The 23,475-nt window shown below is 40.9% G+C and overlaps 2 protein-coding genes across 3 annotated transcripts; one reads left to right on the top strand and one right to left on the bottom strand.

Annotated features, from left to right (window-relative positions):
* Positions 1 to 10,529: 10,529 nt before the first annotated feature.
* LOC126713878 (uncharacterized) lies at positions 10,530 to 11,700 on the bottom strand. Its single transcript, XM_050413808.1, has 2 exons — positions 11,303 to 11,700; positions 10,530 to 11,227 (listed from the first exon to the last, which is right to left on the bottom strand). Exons 1-2 carry the CDS (start codon positions 11,597 to 11,599, stop codon positions 10,730 to 10,732), a joined length of 795 nt encoding a protein of 264 aa, XP_050269765.1. The 5' UTR covers positions 11,600 to 11,700; the 3' UTR covers positions 10,530 to 10,729.
* A 5,100-nt stretch (positions 11,701 to 16,800) lies between these two features.
* Positions 16,801 to 21,871, top strand: LOC126727167 (UDP-xylose transporter 3-like). Of its 2 annotated transcripts, none has more exons than XM_050432712.1 (9): positions 16,801 to 17,045; positions 17,162 to 17,212; positions 17,317 to 17,470; positions 18,145 to 18,329; positions 18,834 to 18,901; positions 20,202 to 20,334; positions 20,585 to 20,746; positions 20,873 to 21,145; positions 21,460 to 21,871. In XM_050432712.1, the coding sequence occupies exons 3-9, from the start codon at positions 17,350 to 17,352 to the stop codon at positions 21,574 to 21,576; spliced, it is 1,059 nt and encodes a 352-aa protein (XP_050288669.1). In that variant the 5' UTR covers positions 16,801 to 17,045; positions 17,162 to 17,212; positions 17,317 to 17,349; the 3' UTR covers positions 21,577 to 21,871. The 2 variants fall into 2 exon arrangements, with proteins under 2 accessions (XP_050288669.1, XP_050288676.1); XM_050432719.1 differs by having other exon boundaries at positions 17,167 to 17,212.
* Positions 21,872 to 23,475: the final 1,604 nt, after the last annotated feature.

Consider the following 23,475-nt stretch of genomic DNA (forward strand, 5'->3'; position numbering starts at 1 on the left):
AGCTTGTGGGGAGTCAATCCATGGCTAGGTGGTGCCTTATGGCTGCCATCATGCATCAGCCTGCGGTTGAGTTTTCGGCCTCTGTTTAGGGGGGCTCATAACAATCAAGGATTCTGATCCTACCTACATATGCGATGTCGGGAGAGGCAAAATGTGAGAGGTTGGAGGAAATTGTTATAGATGGTGATCTGGAGAATTTTTTTCATGTCGAAGCTCAGTTGCCTCCTCGGGAGAAGGAAGAGCTGTTAGCGTTTCTTTGGAGGAATATTGATGTGTTTGCCTAGAATGCCTATGAGGCTCCTGGGGTAGATCTTGACTTCATTTGCCACCATTTGAATGTTAACCCAGCTGTCCTCCCTAGAAAGCAACCACCTCGATGTTCATCCAAAGAACATTTTGATGCTATCAAAGAAGAGGTGAACAAGCTTAAGCAGGCTGGGGCTATCAAAGAGGTATTCTACCTTGAATGGTTGGCTAATACAGTGGTGGTAAAAAAGAAGAATGGGAAGTGGCGAGTGTGTATAGACTTCACAGACTTGGACAAAACTAGTCCAAAGGACCCCTTTCCCATGCATCAGATTGATCAGCTAGTGGACGCAACTGTAGGCCATCCTCGGATGAGCTTTTTGGATGCCTTTCAAAGGTACCATCAAATACCTTAGCCCTGGAGGACTAGGAAAAAACAGTTTTTGTCACTCCTACTGGGAATTACCACTACAAGGTGATGCCATTTGGTCTAAATAATGTGGGGTCTACCTATCAGAGGATGATAACCAAGATATTTGAGCCACAGCTATGGGAGAACATTGAGATTTATATAAACGACATGGTGGTCAAGAATAAGTTGGAATCTAAACACGTTAACGACCTCGGGAATATCTTTGAGATCTTGATGTGGCATAAGCTACGACTCAATGCTTCTAAGTGTTATTTTGGGGTCGAATCAAGGAAGTTCTTAGGGTACATGGTTACTCGCCATGGAATTGAAGTCAACCCTGACCAGATTAAAGCAATCAACAATTTACAACTACCTCAAAATCCCAAAGAGGTCCAGAAGCTAACAGGGATGACTACTGCTTTAAACTGATTCATTTCTCGGTCAGCAGACAGGTGTAGACCTTTCTTCCAGTTGCTGAACAAGTGAAAGAGATTTAAATGGACCGAGGAGTGTGTTTTAGCCTTCAGTTGAAGGAATATCTATCTCGTCCCCCCATTATGTCCAGGCTCGAGGTGGATGAGGTTTTATTTGTCTACATTGCAATGGCTTCCCATGCGGTAAGCTTAGTGCTGGTATGGGTTGATAGTGATATGCAAAGGCCAGTTTATTATGTGAGCAAGACACTACATGAGGCCGAGGTCCGTTACCTACTACTGGAGAAGACCGTTTTGGCAGTGGTGCATGCTACACGTAAGCTCCCCCACTATTTCCAATTGTACACAATTGTCATCCTAACCCAGCTCCCACTTAGATCTCTACTTCGGAGTGCTGATTACATAGGGAGGATTGCTAAGTAGGGTACGATTCTAGGGGCCTTTGATATCAAGTACATGCCTCGCACCTCTGTCAAGGGTCAGGTACTCGCTTATCTGGTAACTGAGTTTGCTGAAATCTCATTTGAAGAGAAAGCAGAGGAACAGAACATGGATAAAAAATTGGTTGGTGCAATCTCTTTATAGAAACCTTTGTCCTAGAATGTATATGTTGATAGTGTTGCGAATCACAGAGGATCTGGAATGAGGCTAGTTTTGATATCTTCAGAGAGGATCACAATTGAGAAATCCTTGATATTGGACTTCTTGGGCACAAACAATGAGGCTGAGTATGAAACTCTGTTGGTAGGGATGACCATGGTTCAGAAAATAGGTGGAAAAGTAGTAGAAGTCTTCTCTGATTCAAGTCTGGTTGTGGGCCAAGTTCAAGGAGATTTAGAAGCCAGAGATCTCATAATGTAGAAATATTTGAACTAGGTAAGACACTTATAGTTTGGATTTGAGTATTTTAATTTGTCACAAATCCCTAGAAGTAGAAAAACACATGCTGACTCTTTCGCCACATTGGCAACATCCTCAGTACAAAGTTTACCTCGGGTGATCTTTGTGGAAGACTTGTGTAAACCTACTAAGGAAAGGGGATATGGGGTTCATGTTCATCAAGTAAGGGTGGGGCCTAGCTGAATGGACTTTATTGTGCTATTCCTTAAGGAAGATGTCTTGCTTGAGAGTAAGTCCTATGCCGACAAGGTACGAAGGAAGGCTTCTCGGTTTTGGCTATCCGAGGACCAAAAGTTGTACAAGAGATCTTTTTCTGACCCATATCTGCTATGCATACACCTTGAAACAGTTGAGCTACTCCTAAAAGAATTACATGAAGGGATTTGTGGAAGCCACACAGTAAACAAATTTTTGTCTCACAGGGCCCTCACTCAAGGCTATTAGTGGCCAAATATGCAGAGGGAAGTACAAGAGTATGTGAAGAAGTGTGACTAATGCCAAAGATTTGTACCAAACATTTATCAACCGGGAGGAGTCCTTAATCCTCTGTCTAGCCTTTGGCCTTTTGCTCAATGGGGCTTGGATATTGTAGGTCCTTTCTCTAAGGCAGTAAGGAATAAGAGGTATTTGTTGGTCGATACCAAGTGGGTTGAAGTTGAACCATTGGCAAATATTAGGGTGTGGATGTCAAGGGATTTTTTTGGAAAAATATTGTCACTCGATTTGGAATCCCTCGTACCCTCATCTCGGACAACGGTCTTCAGTTCCATAGCAAGGCCTTTAGGAGGTATTGCTGTGACCTATGCATAATGAATAGATATTCCACCCCAGCATATCCACAGGGGAATAGATAGGCTGAAGCTGTCAATCAGGTCATAGTGAGTGGACTTAAAAAGAGGCTGGACGATGCAAAGGAAAAACAGGTAAAAAAGTTGCCACACGTCCTTTGGACATACTGGACTACACCTTGTAGGTCCACTGGGGAGACTTCATTTTCAATGACTTATGGAGCCGAGGCTGTTATTCCTCTGGAGACTGGATTCCTAACACTGAGAACGAGTTCTTTCACTCCGAGCAACAATGATGAGCTGTTAGGAAAGAGCCTAGACTTAATTGAAGAGAGAAGGAAAAAAAATGCCATGGTCCAATTAGCCCATGTCGTTGGACCTCGGTTTGCATTGGAGAACCTCGGTTTGCGTTGGATGCCCATGTCGTCTGGAGTGGAAGTAGCTCCTTAGTGTTGGCTGGGTTGGGCTGGAGAAGAATGGCCGAGGTTACCCAATGGAATCTCCGAAGATAGAGGTTGATTAAATACCTCGTAGTCGTCCTTGGAGTCAGACACTTCAACTATTTCTTTTTCTTGTTCTTGTTCTTTTTCCTTTTCCTTAATGATGGGACGGGAAGAGGAAGCCTCTACCTGGGGTATGCCTTCTGGTATAAGGTTGGTGGAGAGAATGCTTTTTGGAATTGGGCCGGTGATAAGAAAGCTTGGAGCAGTAACACTAATCAGTTGCAGCAGAGGATCCCTAACTTTAATGATGCACTTAGGCGCCTGGAAACTCTTGGATATTGGAATGTAGTCCAATATCAGGTGGGCTGCCCTAAGTTGGCCGTTTGTGTGGACAAACATCTCGGCATTCAGGATCTTATCCAAACTTGCCTGGTTCACGAGATTGAAGTTGGGAATAGTCGCGTTCCTATCTGCAAAACCATTAGGAGAAACAAAAAAAAAAAAAACAAAAAAAAACACACAAAAAAAAAAAATCATTAGCAAAACAAAATTGTGCAAATCGGAGGAAATTTCATATACAAGCACAAGCAAAAGAAAAAGAAAACAGGGGATAACTTTAAAGTAATCATTCTAGGTCTAAAATCCCACTTGGTTGCCCCTCTCTCGTCGAGCAGGGGAGGCCATCATGCCATTTCCCTGACATGATCAAGAAATCTTTTGATGTGCAACGAGAATTCACTTAGTCATCTCCCGTCCATATGCGTCGTCCAAAGGATAGGTAAGTCTTTGCTAACTCGTCCGTCTGTCCTTAAGGACAGACGAGCTCACTATCGCCCGTCTCTCCTGGAGGACGGACGAGAGTTTTAGCATTCGTCCGTCCTTTACAGACGGACGAGCTTGCCACCACCCCCTCGTTCACTAAGGACAAGGGAGGACTTCTCCGCCAAGTGGAAGAACGAACCGTCGCCAGTTAAGGCCAACCGTTGTAAAATACAAACTTCTACATCAGTTACTTCCGAGCCTGTTGGATTCCTCAACTGTAGGAGCGGTTACTAAATAAGTAACCGCTTCCCGCATACTATATAAGCATACGCCAATGAATGAGTAAGGCATTCTGTTCTTGAGAAACTAAGTTTACATTCCTTCATTTAGAGACTAACTTCACCATCGGAGGGTTCTTGGCCGGCTTCCACCGGTCTCCTCTGAGTTTTTACTTGTTTTCTCAGGATTCAGTCGCAAGTTTATCAAGGCCCGGCATTTTCAGTCCACTGATATCCCAGAGTTCATCAGTTGGTGCCGTCTGTGGGGAAGAATAACGTTTGATTTCCATTGTTGGATTCTGCGATTTCTTTCTTGGACATAAGGGCTGAAATGGTCCGGACAAGGTCAAGGGCTACCAGCCCAGGCCTTCAAGAAAGTAGAGGCGACCGTCAATCGGTGCCTACCGTACAACCGCCTTCTGTCCAACACGTGCAATCCATTGCTGCTACTATGGCAGAATTGACCCGCCAGAACCAGGAGTTGGTTAGAGAACTTAACATGAGGAGGCAGCATCGGGATGAGAAAGTTGGAAAACAGGTCCAGAGCCAAGATGAGAGGAATGCTGAGTTTGAGAGCCAGTCAAGGGGTACCCCTTCAAGAAGGGTGCCTCACTTGGAAAGGGAGATGGACCAAATGAGAAGAACTATGGATGAGATGAAGGAAAATATGAAGAGGACCAACCCCGTAGAGGACTTGGTTCACAGGACTGACTCCCCGTTTGTGCCTCCTATCAATGCTCACCCTTTGCCACCTAAATTCAAGATGCCTTCCTTAGATTTGTACGATGGGACGCGAGATCCATTTGACCACATTGCCACCTTCAAAACTACTATGCATCTTCAAGGGGTTCCGGATGAAATAATGTGCAGAGCTTTCCCTACTACCCTTAAAGGACCCGCACGAGTGTGGTTCAGCAAAATTCCTCCCAGCACGGTAACGTCCTTCGAAGAATTAAGTAAGTTGTTTGTCAACAACTTCATCGGAGGACAGAGGCACAAGCGTTCCTCATCTAGTTTGCTGACCATAGAACAAGGGGAGAATGAAAGTTTGCGGTCGTTCATTACGCGGTTCAATAGGGAAGCTTTAGAGGTGGACGAGATGGATGACAAGCTGCTCCTGGCGGCTTTCCACAATGGGGTTCACTCTGATTTGTTCATCCACAAGCTATATGAGCAAGAGCCTCAGACCATGGCCGAACTCGTCCACTCAGCCCAGAATTTTATGAATGCGGAGGATGCTATCATAGCCAAGAAGAGGAAGAGAATTGAGAAAATGGATGCTAACTCCACTCGTCACTCAGAGCAGGGTCCTCGTCTCAAGAAAGGACGAACGGAAGACAAAAAGGATCGTGACAGGAAGGCAGGCCCCTCAGCACGAAGTCAGCAGTATACGCCATTGAACATGCCACTTGATCAGGTCCTAATGCAAATCAAGGATGATCCTTCCTTGAAGTGGCCAGAAAAAATGAAGGAAGATCCGAATAAGCGCAATAGAAACAAGTATTGTCGCTTCCATAGAGACCATGGGCATGATACGGACGAATGTTTTGATCTAAAGCAGCAGATTGAGAATCTTATAAGGCAGGGGAAGCTAAGAAGTTTCCTAGGACGAGACCACAAGGACGAAAAACTCAAGGGAAAAGCTGAAGAGTCGTCACGGCCACCTCTCGGAGAAATCAGGGTTATCGTCGGAGGGAGCTCAACAGTTCAGTCGTCCAGGTCCAGGAAAACATACCTGAAGGTGGTGCAAAGCGTCCAACTCTCTGGACGACCACCTAGAGATATGGACGAACAGGCAATCACATTCACCGAAGAAGAAGCTGAAAGAATCCACCATCCTCATGATGATGCTATTGTCATAACCTTGCTCATCGCTGACTACACAACCAGAAGGGTACTCGTTGATAATGGAAGTTCGGCAGATATCCTGTATCTTCCAGCTTTTCAGCAGATGAAGTTAGGACGAGACCGTCTTCGTCCGGTGAATTCTCCGTTAGTAGGTTTTGGTGGGATGAGGGTGCAGCCCGTGGGTACTGTTACATTACCAGTGGTAGTAGGGGCATATCCACAACAAGTCACAAAGGACGTGAGTTTCCTGGTAGTAGACTGTTCGTCCTCTTATAATGCCATAATTGGGAGGCCAACTTTGAATAGTTGGAGAGCAGTTACGTCCACCTACCACCTATCAGTCAAGTTCCCAACAGACTATGGAGTAGGACAAGTGCAAGGAGATCAACTGGCAGCGAGAGAGTGTTACTTGGCTATGTTGGCCACGAACGAGCAAGTGCAGACAATGACTATTGAAGAGAAAAGGGTCGTGGTAGAACCTATTGAAGTGCTGGAAGATGTTCCCTTAGACGAAAGGAACCCTGAGAGATGTACCAGGGTGGGGGCAGATCTAGAAAGAGGAGTTAAAGAAAACCTTGTCCAGTTTTTGAGGAAGAACGTAGATGTGTTCGCATGGAGTCATGAGGATATGCCTGGAATAGATCCTAATGTCATCACCCATCGCCTGAACGTATGTCCATCCTCGAAGCCAATACGACAAAAGAAAAGGGTGTTTGCTCCTGAGAGAGAAAATGCTATTAAAGACGAGGTTCAAAAATTGATGGCAGCAAAGTTTATCCGAGAGGTGTACTATCCGGATTGGTTGGCCAACGTAGTAATGGTCAAAAAGGCGAACGGCAAGTGGAGGATGTGTGTGGATTTTACTGATCTGAATAAAGCTTGCCCCAAAGATAGCTATCCATTACCACGAATTGATCAGCTGGTGGACTCCACCGCGGGCCATAAACTGCTTAGTTTTATGGACGCTTTCTCAGGATACAACCAGATACGGATGGACGAGGTTGACCAGGAGAAGACCTCATTTGTTACTAGTCAGGGCTTGTTCTGTTATGAAGTAATGCCCTTCGGATTGAAGAACGCTGGAGCAACGTATCAGCGACTGGTCAATCACATGTTCCGTCCTCAGATTGGGCGAAATGTCGAAGTGTATGTGGATGATATGTTAGTGAAAAGTCTGGAAGAGGGTAAGCATTTAGACGACTTGCAAGAAACCTTCAACACACTCAGGCGATACAGTATGAAGTTGAACCCCAGTAAATGTGCTTTCGGAGTGGCTTCGGGAAAATTTCTTGGATTCATGGTCTCACACAGGGGGATCGAGGCCAATCCAAAAAAGATCAAGGCAATCCTAGAAATGAAGCCTCCGCAGAATATTAAAGAAGTTCAATCTCTCACCGGGCGAGTTGCCGCCCTCAACAGGTTTGTCTCCAAAGCTACTGACAAATGTTTGCCATTTTTCAAGGTTCTAAAGAAAGCATTCGAATGGACGGACGAGTGCCAAAGAGCCTTCCAAGATTTGAAGACGTATCTTGTCATGCCCCCGCTGCTAAGTCCGTCCGTGGAAGGAGAGGAACTGTTTTTATACCTAGCGGTGACCCCGCATGCTGTGAGCTCAGCACTGATAAGAGAGGAAGCAAAAATGCAAAAGCCAGTGTATTACACCAGTAGGGCATTGAGGGGGGCGGAAGGGCGATATCCGCTAATAGAAAAGCTGGCCTTCGCGCTCATCACGGCTTCCAGGAAGTTAAGACACTACTTCCAAGCCCATGTAATCAATGTTATGACAGATCACCCACTTAAGAAAGTTATGAACAAGTTGGAAGCCGCGAGACGTCTAATCCAATGGGCGGTCGAACTTAGCGAGTTTGATATCCGATACCAACCAAGACATGTTATTAAGGCTCAAGCCCTGGCAGACTTTATTGCGGAGTTTACCCCAAGATGCAACGATGAAGTGCAAGAGGATAAAAAGTGGGTGGTCCATGTAGATGGATCGTCCACGCAGCATGCAGGAGGAATAGGGGTAGTTTTGCAATCCCCTGAAGGAGACAAGTTGAAGCATAGAGTCCGTCTGCAATATCGGCCAACTAACAATGAGGTGGAGTATGAAGCTCTGCTTAAAGGGCTAGAATTGGCTAAGTCTTTAGACGCGGAGTCAGTTCTCGTCCTGGGAGACTCTTCGTTGGTAATGGGCCAAATAAATGGGACATATGAGGCGAAAGAAGAGCGAATGAAAAAGTACTTGGAGAGGGTATTACAGCTTGTGAAAAAATTCAAGAAAGCTAACTTCATTCAAATCCCGAGGGAAGAGAATGCGGAAGCAGATACATTAGCGAAGGAAGCCTCAGCAATTGGAACAACTGACGAGTATGATGAAATTCAGTACGTCCCGAATGTAGATCTCCCGGAAGTGCAGCAAATAGGGAATGAAGAAAATTGGATGACACCTATCGTTTCGTATCTAAAGGACTGGAGACTTCCGGAAGCAAGAGACGAAGCTAAAAAACTCAGGATAAAAGCAGCCAGGTATGTCCTCATGGACGAAGTTCTTTACAAGAGGGGCTTCTCTCAACCTTATCTCAGGTGTCTGGCCCCAGATAAGGCGAACTATGTACTGAGGGAAGTTCATGAAGGATCCTGTGGAAACCATTCAGGAGCAAGGTCGCTCATCCACAAAGTCGTCCGTGCAGGGTACTATTGGCCAACTGTTCAAGTGGATGCAAAAGCTTATGTCAAGGCATGCGACAAATGCCAACGATTCAGTAATATCCCCAGACAACCATCAGAGTATCTTACCCCAATGATGGCCCCGTGGCCCTTTGCTCAATGGGGCCTAGATATCCTGGGTCCATTTCCACTTGGAACTAGACAGATGAAATTCTTGGTGGTAGGGATTGACTATTTCACTAAGTGGGTGGAGGCAGAACCATTGGCACACATTACACAGCAAAACGTAAAGAACTTCGTTTGGAAGAATATAGTGTGCAGGTTTGGAGTACCCAGGGTACTAGTTTCCGACAACGGACGACAGTTTGACAACACCCTTTTCAGGGACTTCTGTCTACACTTTGGAATCCAAAATCATTATTCCTCCCCTGCCCATCCACAGGCAAACGGTCAGGCTGAGGTTAAAAACCGATCCTTGCTGAAAATCATCAAGACTCGACTTGAGGGGGCAAAGGGAGTATGGCCGAATGAGTTACCTGGTGTCCTATGGGCATACAGGACGATAGTGAGGACCCCTACAGGGGAGACCCCTTTTAAACTAGCCTATGGAAGTGAAGCAGTTATACCTGCGGAAGTGCACATGGCTAACCATAGGGTGATGTCATATGAGGAGAAGGATAACGAGGAGCAACTCCGCTTGAACCTCGATCTTATAGACGAAGTAAGGACAGAAGCAGAGCACAGGATAGCGAAGTACAAGAACCTCATGGCTAGGCAATATGATGCAAGGGTGAAACCAAGACGTTTCAACATAGGAGATCTTGTCCTGAGGAAGGTCTCTTTAGCAACCAAGAACTCAGCTCATGGGAAATTGGGCCCCAATTGGGAAGGACCCTATAGAGTCATCAACTTCAAAAGACAAGGATCCTATTACCTGGAGGCCCTGGACGGGAGAAAGCTAGAACATCCTTGGAACGTGGAGCACCTGAGGAGGTACTACCAGTAGAAGCGGGCCGAAATGAGGTTCACTATGGACGAGCTTGAAGCTTGCTACCCTATTTACATTCTACTTATGTTTTATGCTGTGTTTGATACTATCACTTTGTTATTTGTGTTGTGGTTATTTATCATGATTATGGACGAAGTTATGGAATGCTTACTAAATAAAAGGCATTAGCATATATGTGCCTTATCTGTAAACGATATTTATGTAATGTACAAAATGTTGTGTGAATTTCAGATTTCCATGGCATTCTCGTTCAAAGCTAACCTACAGGGTGGCTGAGAACAAAACAAAATATTTTTTAATTGTCAATGAGACGAATAAATTCTCTGGACGCGGAGATGTAACGTCTAAAGCTTTCCTAAAGGAAAAGCAAGATCAAGGCACCCCATCCTAATCAAAGGACGAGGTAGACCCTGAAATAAGCCCAAAATATTCGTCCATGAGGGCAGAGCAAAGATGAGGTACCCTCGTCTTTGACAAAGGACGAGGGAGAACCCAACTTGGCACTCATCTGTACAAGACAAAATGTGCGTCCAAGCCTTAAAACAATTAGACAAAGGACGAGGCATAATGCGCATCCAGGCCCGAGATAGTAAGGCCTATGGACGAGCAAGGTCCCAAAGTCTGGACGGTCAGGGTACATGAAAGAAATTTCAGCCTAAGGACGAGAAATAACCCTTCAAATTTTAATAGATGGTTTAAACACACTGAACAAGGACGAGTAAAGTATGAATGCATGCATAAAAATGAAAAATCTCGTCCATACATAAAAGAAATAAAATTCACCAACTGTTTGAAGGGCGGACAAACAACGTCCAAACACCCTTGTAAAAAAAAAAGTTTCAATACCTCGTCCTAAAAACTTTGGACGAGTTTAGTGTACTTGAATTACATCAAAAGATCCAAAAACAAAGGATCAGAGAAAAAAACAAAGAAAACACGTTCTTAAGCAGGAGGAGCAGTGGGTGGCTGGGTAGAGGCATCGTCTTCAATATTGACGTCCTCAGAGCTGGTTTGGAGAAGAGAGCTGGTAGCAGCATTCAGGTTAAGTTTGATAGAGTTGAAGTCCACCTCAGGGAAGTTTTCAACAGCGTCCATCCCAAAGTCTTCAAAACCCGCTGCATAGTTGCGGTCCAACAAGTCTGTGAATTCCTTGGACGCTTTGAACTCCGCAATGGCATCGTCCTTAGCCTTGGAGAGGGAAGTACTCAGCTCGTCATTCTTCGCTTGAAGGTGGTCAAGACGGGAATCTTTCTCCACCACAGCGGCCTTCAACTCTGCGATCAAATTTAGCTGCTCCACTTCCTTCTCCTTAGCCTCAGCAGCAACCCCAGCCCATTTCTTACTCTCTTCCCTCACGTTTTTTATGGTCGTCTCTAGCAAAATCCTCGTCTTGTCCAACTCTGTGGCTTGCCTAGACGCTGCGATGAACTTGGACATGGCCTACAAAAGGAATATGTTTGGTTAAGACACCCAAAAGATGGTGAAACGATAAAGTCAAGACGAAAGGAAATTTACCTTAAAAAGATCATGAACACCAGAATGTTCAAAATCTTTTAAAGACATGTCATAACATGCATGTATGTCCTCGTCCTTCACAGCTTCTTGAAAACGTTGCCAAGCCAAATCTTCGTTTTCAACTATGTTTGAAGACACTCTCGACGGGAGCTGAGACGAGGTAGGTGTAATCGTCCTAGGAGGGGTCTTGGACGAGGTCGTCTCCACAGGTGGAGATACGTCCACATCAATTGTTTGGACGGAGAGACTGGGCTGGGGCAGGACAGGCTTGACCACCTTAGATGATGACTGTTTCATTCTTTTGTCACGACGGCTGGGAAGGCTCCCTAAGTCCAAATTCCTTGGTAAGGACTTCCTTTTGTCCCCAGCAGACGGACGAATATGAGGTACGGAGTCAGGACGAGCGTCCCCAGCCTCAGGACGAGCGTCCCCAGCCTCAGGACGATCCCCCTCGCCCACTGCCTCTTTTCCCTTGTTGCCTTTCATTGTTGCCATTCCTAAAAATAAAAATAAAAAGGTTTAATTTTAGAGCTAACATGAAAAGAAAGGGTAAAAGACGTCTAGAGTAAGAGGCTTACTTCTCCTTACTGTTATCTCGTGCGCGAGTGCTTCGTCGGAAGGATTAGGACCAAGTCCCCACTTGGCAAGTCGTCTAAGCGTCACTAGAGAGTGGAAGCTCCTATCTGCGTATAGACGAGCTCTGTGGACGCGGTCACGGTGAAACTTGCTAAGGGAAGGACGCCCAACAGCTGTAAAGTAGTGAGTTAGAACACAAAAAATAATAATAAAAAAAAACAAAACAACAAAAAAAAAAAACAAACTTACCTTGAGGACGAAGGTTCCCTAGGTCCCCAGTATAATGACCAAAAGTGTCCCGTCCAACGTCTGAAGGGTTCCCAGCCCAATTCCCGGAGACGAAGAAAAACTCCGTCTTCCACTTTCTGTCAGACGAAGGTAGGGACTTAATTATTCTACAATCTTTACCCCTGGCAGTAAACTGATAAAAGCCAAGGGATTGATGAATTTCGGAGGGTTTATAACAGTAGAGGAACTCGTCCACAGTAAGAGGACGGTCCCCCCCAAACACCTCTCTCCATAGGACTTGCATAGAGATAACCAATCTCCATGCGTTAGGATTAAACTAACACACCCCTAAACCTAACCTAACTAGTAATTCCCTAATGAAAGCGTTTAAAGGAAATCTTAAACCCCCCAGAAGATAGGCCTCATAGACGCCTATCCCAAAACGAGGATCACAACACCATTCTCCACGGACGGGCAACCTAGGGTTAAGCTCGTCTGGGATCTGGTACCATGCCCTCATATTATCTAACCTTTGTTCGTCTGTTTTAGAAGGTATGTCTATGGCACAGCTGAAGACAGTGACTTCCTCCTCGTCCAAAGGAATAGACGGAGGGACAGACGAGGAAACCCTGGACGAGGTGCCTGCCTGGGACCCAGAGGCCTTCCTAATTTCTTCTTGTATAGCCTCTAAGGGAAACCCAGGGATGCCAGAAACGTATTCCTCGTCCGTAGAGTTCCCCTCGTCACTACTACTAGAACCAGTAGAACTAGTACTAGACACAGATTGGTACTCGTCTATGGCTTTTTCTATATTGTCGCTAGACGACATTTTTAGAAAAAATCAAAAGACCTAAAAGACAAGAGAAGAGGGAATACCTGGCTCTAAGACGAGTGAAGTCTACGGACGCGAGGAAATTCCTAGACGAGGCCTTAGACGAGGAATGTCAAAGAACGAAAATCTTAGAAATGCAGAGGGCAACGGAGGAATTCCTCTATTTATAGGGAATTGACCTGGGCATACAAAACGACACAACCAATCAGGAAGTGACACGTGACACTCACCTCGAAAAATGAAGCGACGAAGCTCATCACCAATGAGAACGTGACACGTGGCATCTCGACACATGGGCTTTCTAGGTACAACGCGTGGTTGTTCGTCTCCTCAGACGACCCATATGAACGAGGGGGCAACTGATGTGCAACGAGAATTCACTTAGTCATCTCCCGTCCATATGCGTCGTCCAAAGGATAGGTAAGTCTTTGCTAACTCGTCCGTCTGTCCTTAAGGACAGACGAGCTCACTATCGCCCGTCTCTCCTGGAGGACGGACGAGAGTTTTAGCATTCGTCCGTCCTTTACAGACGGACGAGCTTGCCACCACCCCCTCGTTCACTAAGGACAAGGGAGGACTTCTCCACCAAGTGGAAGAACGAACCGTCGCCAGTCAAGGCCAACCGTTGTAAAATACAAACTTCTACATCAGTTACTTCCGAGCCTGTTGGATTCCTCAACTGTAGGAGCGGTTACTAAATAAGTAACCGCTTCCCACATACTATATAAGCATACGCCAATGAATAAGTAAGGCATTCTGTTCTTGAGAAACTAAGTTTACATTCCTTCATTCAGAGACTAACTTCACCATCGGAGGGTTCTTGGCCGGCTTCCACCGGTTTCCTCTGAGTTTTTACTTGTTTTCTCAGGATTCAGTCGCAAGTTTATCAAGGCCCGGCATTTTCAGTCCACTGATATCCCAGAGTTCATCATCTTTATTCAGGCCTTTGTTGGATTCGGATAGGCACTGAATGAGCCTAACCTCGAGGTACCTAGATTTCAGGTAATACCACTGCCCCTTTAAGTGATGGAGGTTGTAGACCCAATTGATATCATGGTGGGTAAACCCTAAGCCCATCCTTTCATCAAGGGCATATACACTCCCTAGAATCCTAAATATGTTTGGGGCACATTGGGTAGGAGCTAACCTATGGGCCCTAAGGTAATTCCTAGTTATAGTGCCCATAAGAATTCTCATCCTGCCCTCTATGAAGGCAATCATTAGGATCACTACTTCTCCTTCTTGCCTTTTTTCGTGCCACTCTCCCTCCTTACAGTACCTAATGAACGCTCTTGGAAGAATCCTATACAGAGCTCTAAAACTCTCTATTCCTTCCTCGGAGTCTACTAAATGAGCAAATCTACCCATTCCTAAGAAAGACTTGGATGTGCTAAGAAGATAAAGAGAGGAAAGAAGAGCAGAGGAAAAAAAGACACAAAGAAAAGAAAAGTGTATAGAAAAATAAAGTGTAGAGATTTATGAAGACTTACAGAAAGAAGAAAAGTATCCTTGGACAGACTTTTGGTATTTGTAAGGGCACGAGTGAGTTGGGAAGGTTTGCAGGTTCAGTGTATGTGCGTTAAAATGAAATAAATGCTAAAGTGAGGTGAGTGATTGATTTGAGTGGTATTTATATCGAAGAGGGAGTCAGAAGCGGGAAAATTCCCGCTGGTTCCCAACAAAACCCTCAACTGTTGGATCCGCATCGCACCATAGAACGTGGGGAGCAGAAAGCCGTAAAAATTTAATGAATGTGCGTCTCGTATGCCGAAGTGTTAAGAACTTGTGAGAAATATATAAGAACTGATCTCATTGGACTGTGCCGATGACGATTTTCTTTAGTTTAAATCAATTTATCTTCCTATTCTTGTCATTGGAACCCACTTTATTTGTTGTCCAACTCATTCTAGCCCAGTTTTCCAATCCATTCTCTACAAATTCATTGTTTTGGGTTTTTTGGGCCTGAGTCTATCCATCTTTTGGGCTAAGGACTCAAATCTGATCCTTACAACATTAATGTAAGATTATAATAATATAATATTACGGTATAATGTAATATCACGACGAACCAAACGTTCTTTTGGAGTCTTATCTATCATATTTTCTTTGAAGGATAGAATATATATATATATATATATATATATTTTTTTTTTCATTTTAGATTAGATAGAATAAATTCTTCTAAAAAAAAGAGATTAGATAGAATAAATAGTTACTATATAATTAGAATTATAATAAATGTCGGTTAATAACCACGGTAATTATCAATTTCCAAAATTAAAAAAACATAATAATAACACATTGAATTACCTATTATTGACTAGTCAAAATGTATTATCAAAGAATATTTTGGGCGTTACTTGAATTGAAGAGGAACTTTTATCTCAATGATGTAATTTTTGCTTCCGTTAATGAATAAAAATGAAAAATTCCCATAAAAGAAAAAAAAAAGAAAAAGAAAAAAGAATATCCTGGGCACCCAAAGGAATACTTCCTGTTAAGCTGTTAATAGTAATAGATTTTTCAAAGACACTTTTCTATGGTAATATATTAAGTGCAAAATCCATCTGATAAATTCTGATAATGCATACATAGGCTAATTCACACTAGGTAAACCGGTTTGACTTAAAAAAAAAAAAGAAAAGAAAAAAAGAAGAAGGTAAACCGGTCAAAGCTCACACTTCACACCTACCATAGCGTGACACATCAGTAATTTAGTTTAGGTAAGACAATCACTTCGCAGCTACGTTAAATTGGCTAATCTTGCAATTAGAATCAAAATCATGGGAACAGCCTCATTGAGCAGAGTGGGGGCCTTCTGTCTCTGTAGCCTATAGTTGGTTGTCAATTCACATCCGGCTCCAACATGGAACCATCTATGAAATCTGAATTTTGAAAAAAGAAAAAAACATAGAAGGCATGCCTCTTAAGATATGAGTATTAAATGCATTTTATCAACTCTTAGTATATATTTTCCTCACAATAAATTCAAATTTGTGCATAAATGGAGTTAAACTGCTTACTAATAATCCGACGGTAATGACATTCTTTATTTGTGAGATAAGTTTACATTTGTTGTGGCAACATGATTGGCCCTCAGGCAAATTAAAATTCCTACTCACATGATTGATAAAAGAAATGTTATGTATACAATTTTTTCACAATAAATTTTATGTATTGAGTATTACTAGTAGGTAAAAAAGTAATTTTATTAGTGAGTCTAGATTAGAACCTTTATCAATTTGTCACCTAGGATAATTATACACAAAAATTTTGACAATATTTTTCGCACAAGTTGAGTTGTCAAGTTTTTACTAGTTCTCATCTAGACCTACTACTAATATAACTTTTTTACCTATTAATAATGATTAGCCACGTCAATAAGTGTCAAATTATTTATCATAAACTTTCTCCATAAACTTCACAAATTGAGGTGTTTTTAGTTGGAAAAAATTTAGTACAAAAAGCTATTACATAACTTTTTTAACATAACTTTTTTATTACAACTTTGATGTGATCGATTATGAGTGGTGAAGAGAAAATGATAGTCTATGTGTAAGTTTTTTTTAGAGAGTTTTAACTTTTGACGTATGCTTCAAATAATTACTCTTTATCATCAAATCAACACTCTAATTGGTTTTGGTGTAAGCGGGAATCGAACTTCATATCTCTTATTTGACCATAATAAACTTACCAATTAAACTAACTAAAACTTATAAAGCTTATGTACAAGTAACATATAATCACTCACAATTTACCGCGTTAAAATTGTGGAATAATTTGTATTCCTCTGAACTAGTGCCCCGATAATTTCGCCACTGCAACTACTTAAGAAAAAAAAGCAAAAAAACAAACTGAGAACGACATTTTGTAATTTGGGAAATGGGGGAGAGGAGAAAACGACGACGGATCCGATGCAATCAATGATCTTTTTGGTTGCGTTTACTCGGGTCATTTTCGTTCCAAATTTCCCTTAAAACCGAACTGGGGGCTTGTAACCACTTAACCATAAATGCCCGAGGGTTCATAAGAATTATATAAATCCCACCAGAGTGTTCTTCCCAGGAAAAGGCCTTTCACGGACTTCGCTTTCCACATTCCCAAACGGTGACACTTTCTCTCTTTTCACTTTTCCTTTCGCTCTATATCCTGAAATCCAAACGTGTTATCAGATCTAGGGTTTCAAATCTTTTTATTATTTTTGGTGTTTGGAATTGTCACAGTTCAGCTGCCTTGTGCGTCAACAACCTCGGATAAAATTATGTCCAAATAAGGTAAGGATTCGTAGGTTTATTTTTGTACATCTTTTTTTTTTTTTACGTACAAAAATGTTGGGATTGGTATTTCACCATTTTGATTGATATATATATATTTATAGATCCAGATATCAGATTGAAGAGAGAAAGCGAAGATGAGTGAGAGCCAGAGGTTTCATCTTGGGACCATTGGGGCTTTGAGCTTGTCAGTGGTGTCGTCGGTCTCTATTGTGATTTGCAACAAGGCCCTCATTAGCACGCTTAATTTCAGTTTTGGTGAGTTCTGCCACACCCATGGAATTTACTCTTTTGTTTTGTGATTTTGCAATCAATATAGCGTTGATCATTGGTGCTTAGATCTATGTTTTTTAATCACAAAAACAATTGTTTGAATTGATGCCTTTGGTAGGGTAATAAGAACAAAACTTGGGTATAGTTTCTACCATGTGGGTGTGTTGGCCAGTAAAGTGCATGGTTGAATTTAATTGTTTGTGTTATACTGGTCGATGCAGCCTTGTCTTTGAAAGAACCATGAGCTCTGCTTGTGGCTCAATTGACACCACCTCCCGGTGCAAGTGCTAGGTGGAGGTTGAGGTCACGGGCTCAAGATCCACTGGGTGTGTGTGTAGCTTGTCAATAACAAAAAAGAAAAAAAGATTTGCCCCAATAAGGCTTTTGTTTATTCGAAAATGTGTTGGTGTTGCCACTTTATTTGTATTACTTATTTTTTAATTAATAATTTTGTGGTTTCAATGGTTGTCGAGGTTTCCAAAACCACCATGTGGGTGTGGGGTCATTGAATTTGTATCAGGGAATGTTTTACGAAGTAGATATTCATTTCTCAAAAGTGGTGGTTGCTATCAATTTTTAGTGTTGTCATCTGTATTTGCTTACCATTTGGGTCTTGATGTATAGTTGAGAATACTAACCAATGATATGGCTTGGTGCAGCCACAACCTTGACAAGTTGGCACCTTCTTGTCACGTTTTGTTCTCTTCATGTGGCATTATGTTTGAACTTGTTTGAACACAAACCTTTTGATGCAAGAGCTGTAATGGGTTTTGGCATACTAAATGGAATCTCCATTGGACTTTTAAATCTTAGCTTGGGTTTCAATTCTGTTGGATTTTATCAGGTAACCTACTCTAGCTTATGGTGATTAATTCTGTGGTTTTAAGATTTAACATCGTTCTTTTATCAATGGGATGATTTCATGATTGGTTTCCCATAATGTGGTGATCCCATTCTAAATCAGTATAAAAATTTATGTGTTGGTAGTGTTTGTGTTTCAATAGATTAGTTGCATGAGATATGTCAAATTACAAAGGTTTTGTTTTATTTGTTTCATGGAATGTGCATATTTGCTATGTGATCCATGCAGTCTAAATTCGTTGAGATCAATCTTTCTTGTGCTCAAACTCTGCCGTATCTCAAAATTTGATCCTTATGGATACAGACTTCTAACTCGTTGTGTCTTGATATATTATGTAGTGCAGTAGCATGCTTTTGTCCTGTCTATTGCTTTACTCTGCCACACTTTTTATATTCCTAAATCTGTCACACTACTGTTTCTTCAATTTTAAATACTAATTTGGACATTGATTTCTGAATATTTATCTCTCTTGGTTTTGTATATTAGATGACAAAACTGGCGATCATTCCCTGTACTGTTCTTTTGGAGATTATTTTCTTTAGGAAGATATTCAGGTAAGTTCGGCACATGATGTGATAGATTTTTTGTGCTTTGTTCAACATTCTTCAAATGTATATATGACTTCTACCTAATTTTAAAAACAATCGCTTTAAGCTATCTGCTTTGGGGTGAATTTGACTTTGTTAGCCCAATGTATTCCTAATTATTTGTTTTGATATTTATACATCTGCTTTTAAAGCTCCTCTTTTTAACTTGACCTTGTAGCTCACTAGTAAAAATTTGTTTGGAAAGCGCATCATCCTACTTAATGGGGTTGTCAATTGTGTTTATTAATGCCCTGTTAATTTGTTCTTGTTTCTTGAACTGTTTTTCTTTGTTTTGTATCTGGTATGTAGAGTTTCAAGTTTCTTGTGCAGCCTGATATTTAGGTGGTGTTATTACACTTGTGAACACAGGCATATAGACACGCTTGCACATGTCGAAATGCATGTGCTTGATTTTATGCATTTTTATGCAATCTCCTTGTGAAAAATGTTAAACATGCTCATATGTGAAAGAGAAAGTGTAAAGAGCTGATTGATATAATTTCATTTTCTCAATGGAAACAAATTCGAGAAAAAGATGCCTTGTGGTTGGTTCTCTTTAGGGGGCAGAATTCTGGGTCTTGAAGCAACAGCCAAGAAAGAGCCTTGACTTTGCAAAACACGTTAGGGACGTGTATTAATTATGCTGAGAGGAAACAATTGGTGCACAGAGAAAAGGTTGAATTTGGTACAATAGAATCTCTAATGTAGATTAAAAAACCCCAAATATTTTGTAGTAAAGAAATTGGTATTAGTGACCTTCGGCCTCTTGGAAAATACCTAATCTGACTATGAAACATTTTTTATCATTGACATTGCTTGGCCTGGAGAAAATGGCCTTTGCACAAGTTGCTAAGAGTTGGGTTATAGTAGACCAACTGGCTTGAACACATTTTGCTACCAATGGACAATTTTAGCTTGGGAGTGAAGAAGTCAGCCATGAAATACTTCTGTAGTACTTCTAGAATGCAGACATACACAGTTTCTTGGTCATGATATCTAATCCTTAACATATCTTTGTTTTATTTCCTTTTTATTTCTTTTTTCTTGGGTGAAAATCTATGTATTTCTTAGGTAGCTTGTGCATGTTTATTGACTAATGCATGCCTGCCTGCCTTTGTGATTGTGTTCATCTGTGATGGTTTATCCATATAAAGTGGTTTTCCACTTTCATAATTCTTGGTGGGGCTATTCTGCCTTGGATTTACTGTTTATGTATATTAATATTTATTTACAAATGTGTACTGATGCTTCTTTACCTCTATTACAGTAGGAGCATCCAGTTTTCCCTTGCCATCCTTCTTCTGGGCGTTGGGATTGCAACTGTGACTGATCTTCAACTCAATGCCCTCGGCTCCTTCTTGTCTTTTCTTGCAGTTATCACAACCTGCGTTGCTCAGATTGTATCCTAAACTGAACTGACTTTTTACTATGTTGGATTTTTTTGTACCTTTGATATGCATTCATGTAACTAGCAAAAGGAAGAAAGATATGCATGCATGTATATATGCGTGTCTGTGTTTTATGTGTAATGCTTGCTTTTGATTCTGCATTGCACGATTAATTGTCATGTGTGTTACTGTAGGGCCCAATATTTTGTTGTGGTTGGTGAATCTGTCCTTGTTTTGTAAGAACTTAACCAGTTATTTACAGATGACTAATACCATCCAAAAGAAGTTCAAAGTATCTTCAACCCAACTTCTTTATCAGTCTTGCCCCTATCAGGCAATAACTTTGTTCGTCATTGGCCCATTTCTAGATGGGCTTTTGACTAATAAAAACGTTTTTGCTTTCAAGTATACCCCTCAAGTGCTGGTAAGAATTAAAACACTCACCAGAAACTCCCCAACCCCCTCCCCCAAAAAAAAAGCTTCTTCACCCCTTTTTGTAACTTTGTTTTCCTTTTTAATTTAACTATCCTATGTGTGGTCTTTATTGCAGTTCTTCATTGTTCTATCCTGCATGATTTCTGTCTCTGTAAACTTCAGTACATTTCTGGTTATTGGAAAGACATCTGCAGTCACCTATCAGGTCCTTGGACATCTGAAAACTTGCCTAGTTTTGGCCTTTGGCTATGTTCTACTTCATGACCCATTTAGCTGGCGCAATATTTTAGGGATTTTGATTGCTGTAGTTGGGATGGTAGTCTATTCTTACTGCTGTACCCTCGAGAGCCAGCAGAAGGCTGCTGAAGCATCTGCACCATTGACCCAGGTAACTCAACTTCTTTCCTTACCGCATAATATATATATATATATATATATATATATATATGGCTTTCATATAATTTTTCTTTAGATAATTATTGGTTAAAGATTTTCCTGGATAAATTGGTTAAAGAATTAAGCAAAAGGTGGATCTCCCCACCTCCCCAAAGTCTTTGTTTCTACTTTTCTCAGTAAACTCCATATTTATTGGTTCCATTATTTCATCATACATTTCTTCTCTCTCTTTGTTCTTGCAACCCACCCTGTAATACTATTTGCATGTGTAATGAATATGCTAAACCTCTTTATTTTCTGTTGCAGGCAAAGGAAAGTGAAGCTGATCCTCTTTTAACCGTAGAAAATGGAACAGGGATTTTAGCTGATGGTGTTGTTCCAAAAGCCCCTGTATGGAAATCAAACAAGGACCTACATGCGTAAAGCCTTTGCAATCATTGATTATTATTTTTCCATAGATCAAAATTGGTGGATAAAATAGTCCAGCGATGAAGATGTTGCTGGAAAGGCCATCCATGTGCTGCCTAGCGATGATTGATTTGGCTAGCTGAGGACCGTGTCGAATTTTCAGAGTTAAAAAGAAATAGTGCCTTCTTATATAGCAGTTTTGGTTAATAGTTCGTTATGATCAGGCTTCTTAATGGAACTCATACCAGAATTAATATGTCAATTGTATACTTTTACTTCCAAATGCTAAAAAATTTCTTTATTTCTCACAGTTTAAAATTTTTATTTTATTTATTTTTAATATCTAAAGACTATTAAAACCTTTACCAATTTTATATGCTGCCCTTACCCAGCTTTTTTAAGCGTAATGAATCATACAGGTCAGTTCCAAGTATCGTTGTCTCCAGAGCAAATTGAATGGGAAGACATTTTAAGCTCTAAATACTATGGCTTTTATCATTCACTGTTTCGCACTCGTCCTAATGGTAAACGAAAGCCTATTTGCAATCCAAATGATATGAGAATACAGAATAGCAGTAATGTTAGTGGCAATTATTTTCTTAAAGAGTAATAATTTTCTCTGCCTGGTTTGACAGACAGAAAAGTGCCAACATCAAAGGAATATATCTATACCCTGCTCATTGTAATCTAATTGGCCACTCCATTAAGACTTGAAATCCCAATAATAACTCGAAAGTGTTTGGAAGGATAATGAATAGAAACACTACTTGCTCATGCATACATGTGTTCCAAGACGGTTCACCTTTTTTAAGTTTGATGTAATGGTCGGTTTATGCAAATAATATGCATGGGGTCAACTGAAATAATAAGCTTAGGATACAACATTTTTTACATTAGCTGATTTTATTCCAATTGGATAGTTACAATGAGAGAGAAAAAGGATTTGAACATATGTCTCCCGTTGAAAATATCAAACATTAATTTATATAATTTATTTGTGATTGGTATTCCATATCATAAACTGGTAGTTGTAAAAAGACAAAAAAAGAAAAAAGAAAAAAAGAAAAAAGAAAAAAGAAGAAGCTTTTATAAGTTTACATTGTACTATCAATGTAAATTTACATTGTAGACACAAAAATATGTACAATATGTACAAAAATATGTAAATTTACATTATATTTCATCCTTACTTACTTCATATTTGGCTCCCTAGAAATTCAATGAAATTTTTTACGATTTATTTTATTTTACTTGAGGAATGATTTGGCTCTAGAAGTTGAGACTGTTTTTGAGTTCTTCACTCAAACTCCTCCAAGCGGGTATGTATGTACAAACATATATCAAAATCTCTTTCTCACTCTCTTTTCAAAATTTGTTATGTATTTCTATTCATTTTCACAGACTCTTTAGACGGGACATTGAAGAATCAGTATGCACAATAATAAATAGTACTAAAGGAATGGCATATATAATGTCCTTTTTTTTAATGGGAATATATTGTGAATGAAACAATGAAGGAATGGAGTTTTTTCTTGGTTGGTATTGTATGCTTGGAGAGTAATCTTAGTATAAATACACATGACTGCAATCTCAAGAGAGTTATCTTCACAAAAAAACCCTAATCCAGTCTCTCTTTGTTATACTTTTACGTACTTACAAACTCTATTGATCAAATTACATCATCACCTTTCAACAATGTGACAATAAATAATTAGAATTATATATCACAAGTTTTATATGTAATTATCAATTAGGGGGTGTCACCTCATTAGTTTCCCAGGTCAACTAAAAATCAATTTGATAATCGGCCATTAATTTAAAACAAGAAAATAAAATTTTAACTAGTGACTAGTGGTGGCTCTAGCATTTTTTTTAGGATGTTCTTCAACAAGTATAAATTACATAATCTAATAA

The sequence above is a fragment of the Quercus robur genome, chromosome 1 (assembly GCF_932294415.1).
Source record: "Quercus robur chromosome 1, dhQueRobu3.1, whole genome shotgun sequence".
Taxonomy (NCBI): Eukaryota; Viridiplantae; Streptophyta; class Magnoliopsida; order Fagales; family Fagaceae; genus Quercus; species Quercus robur.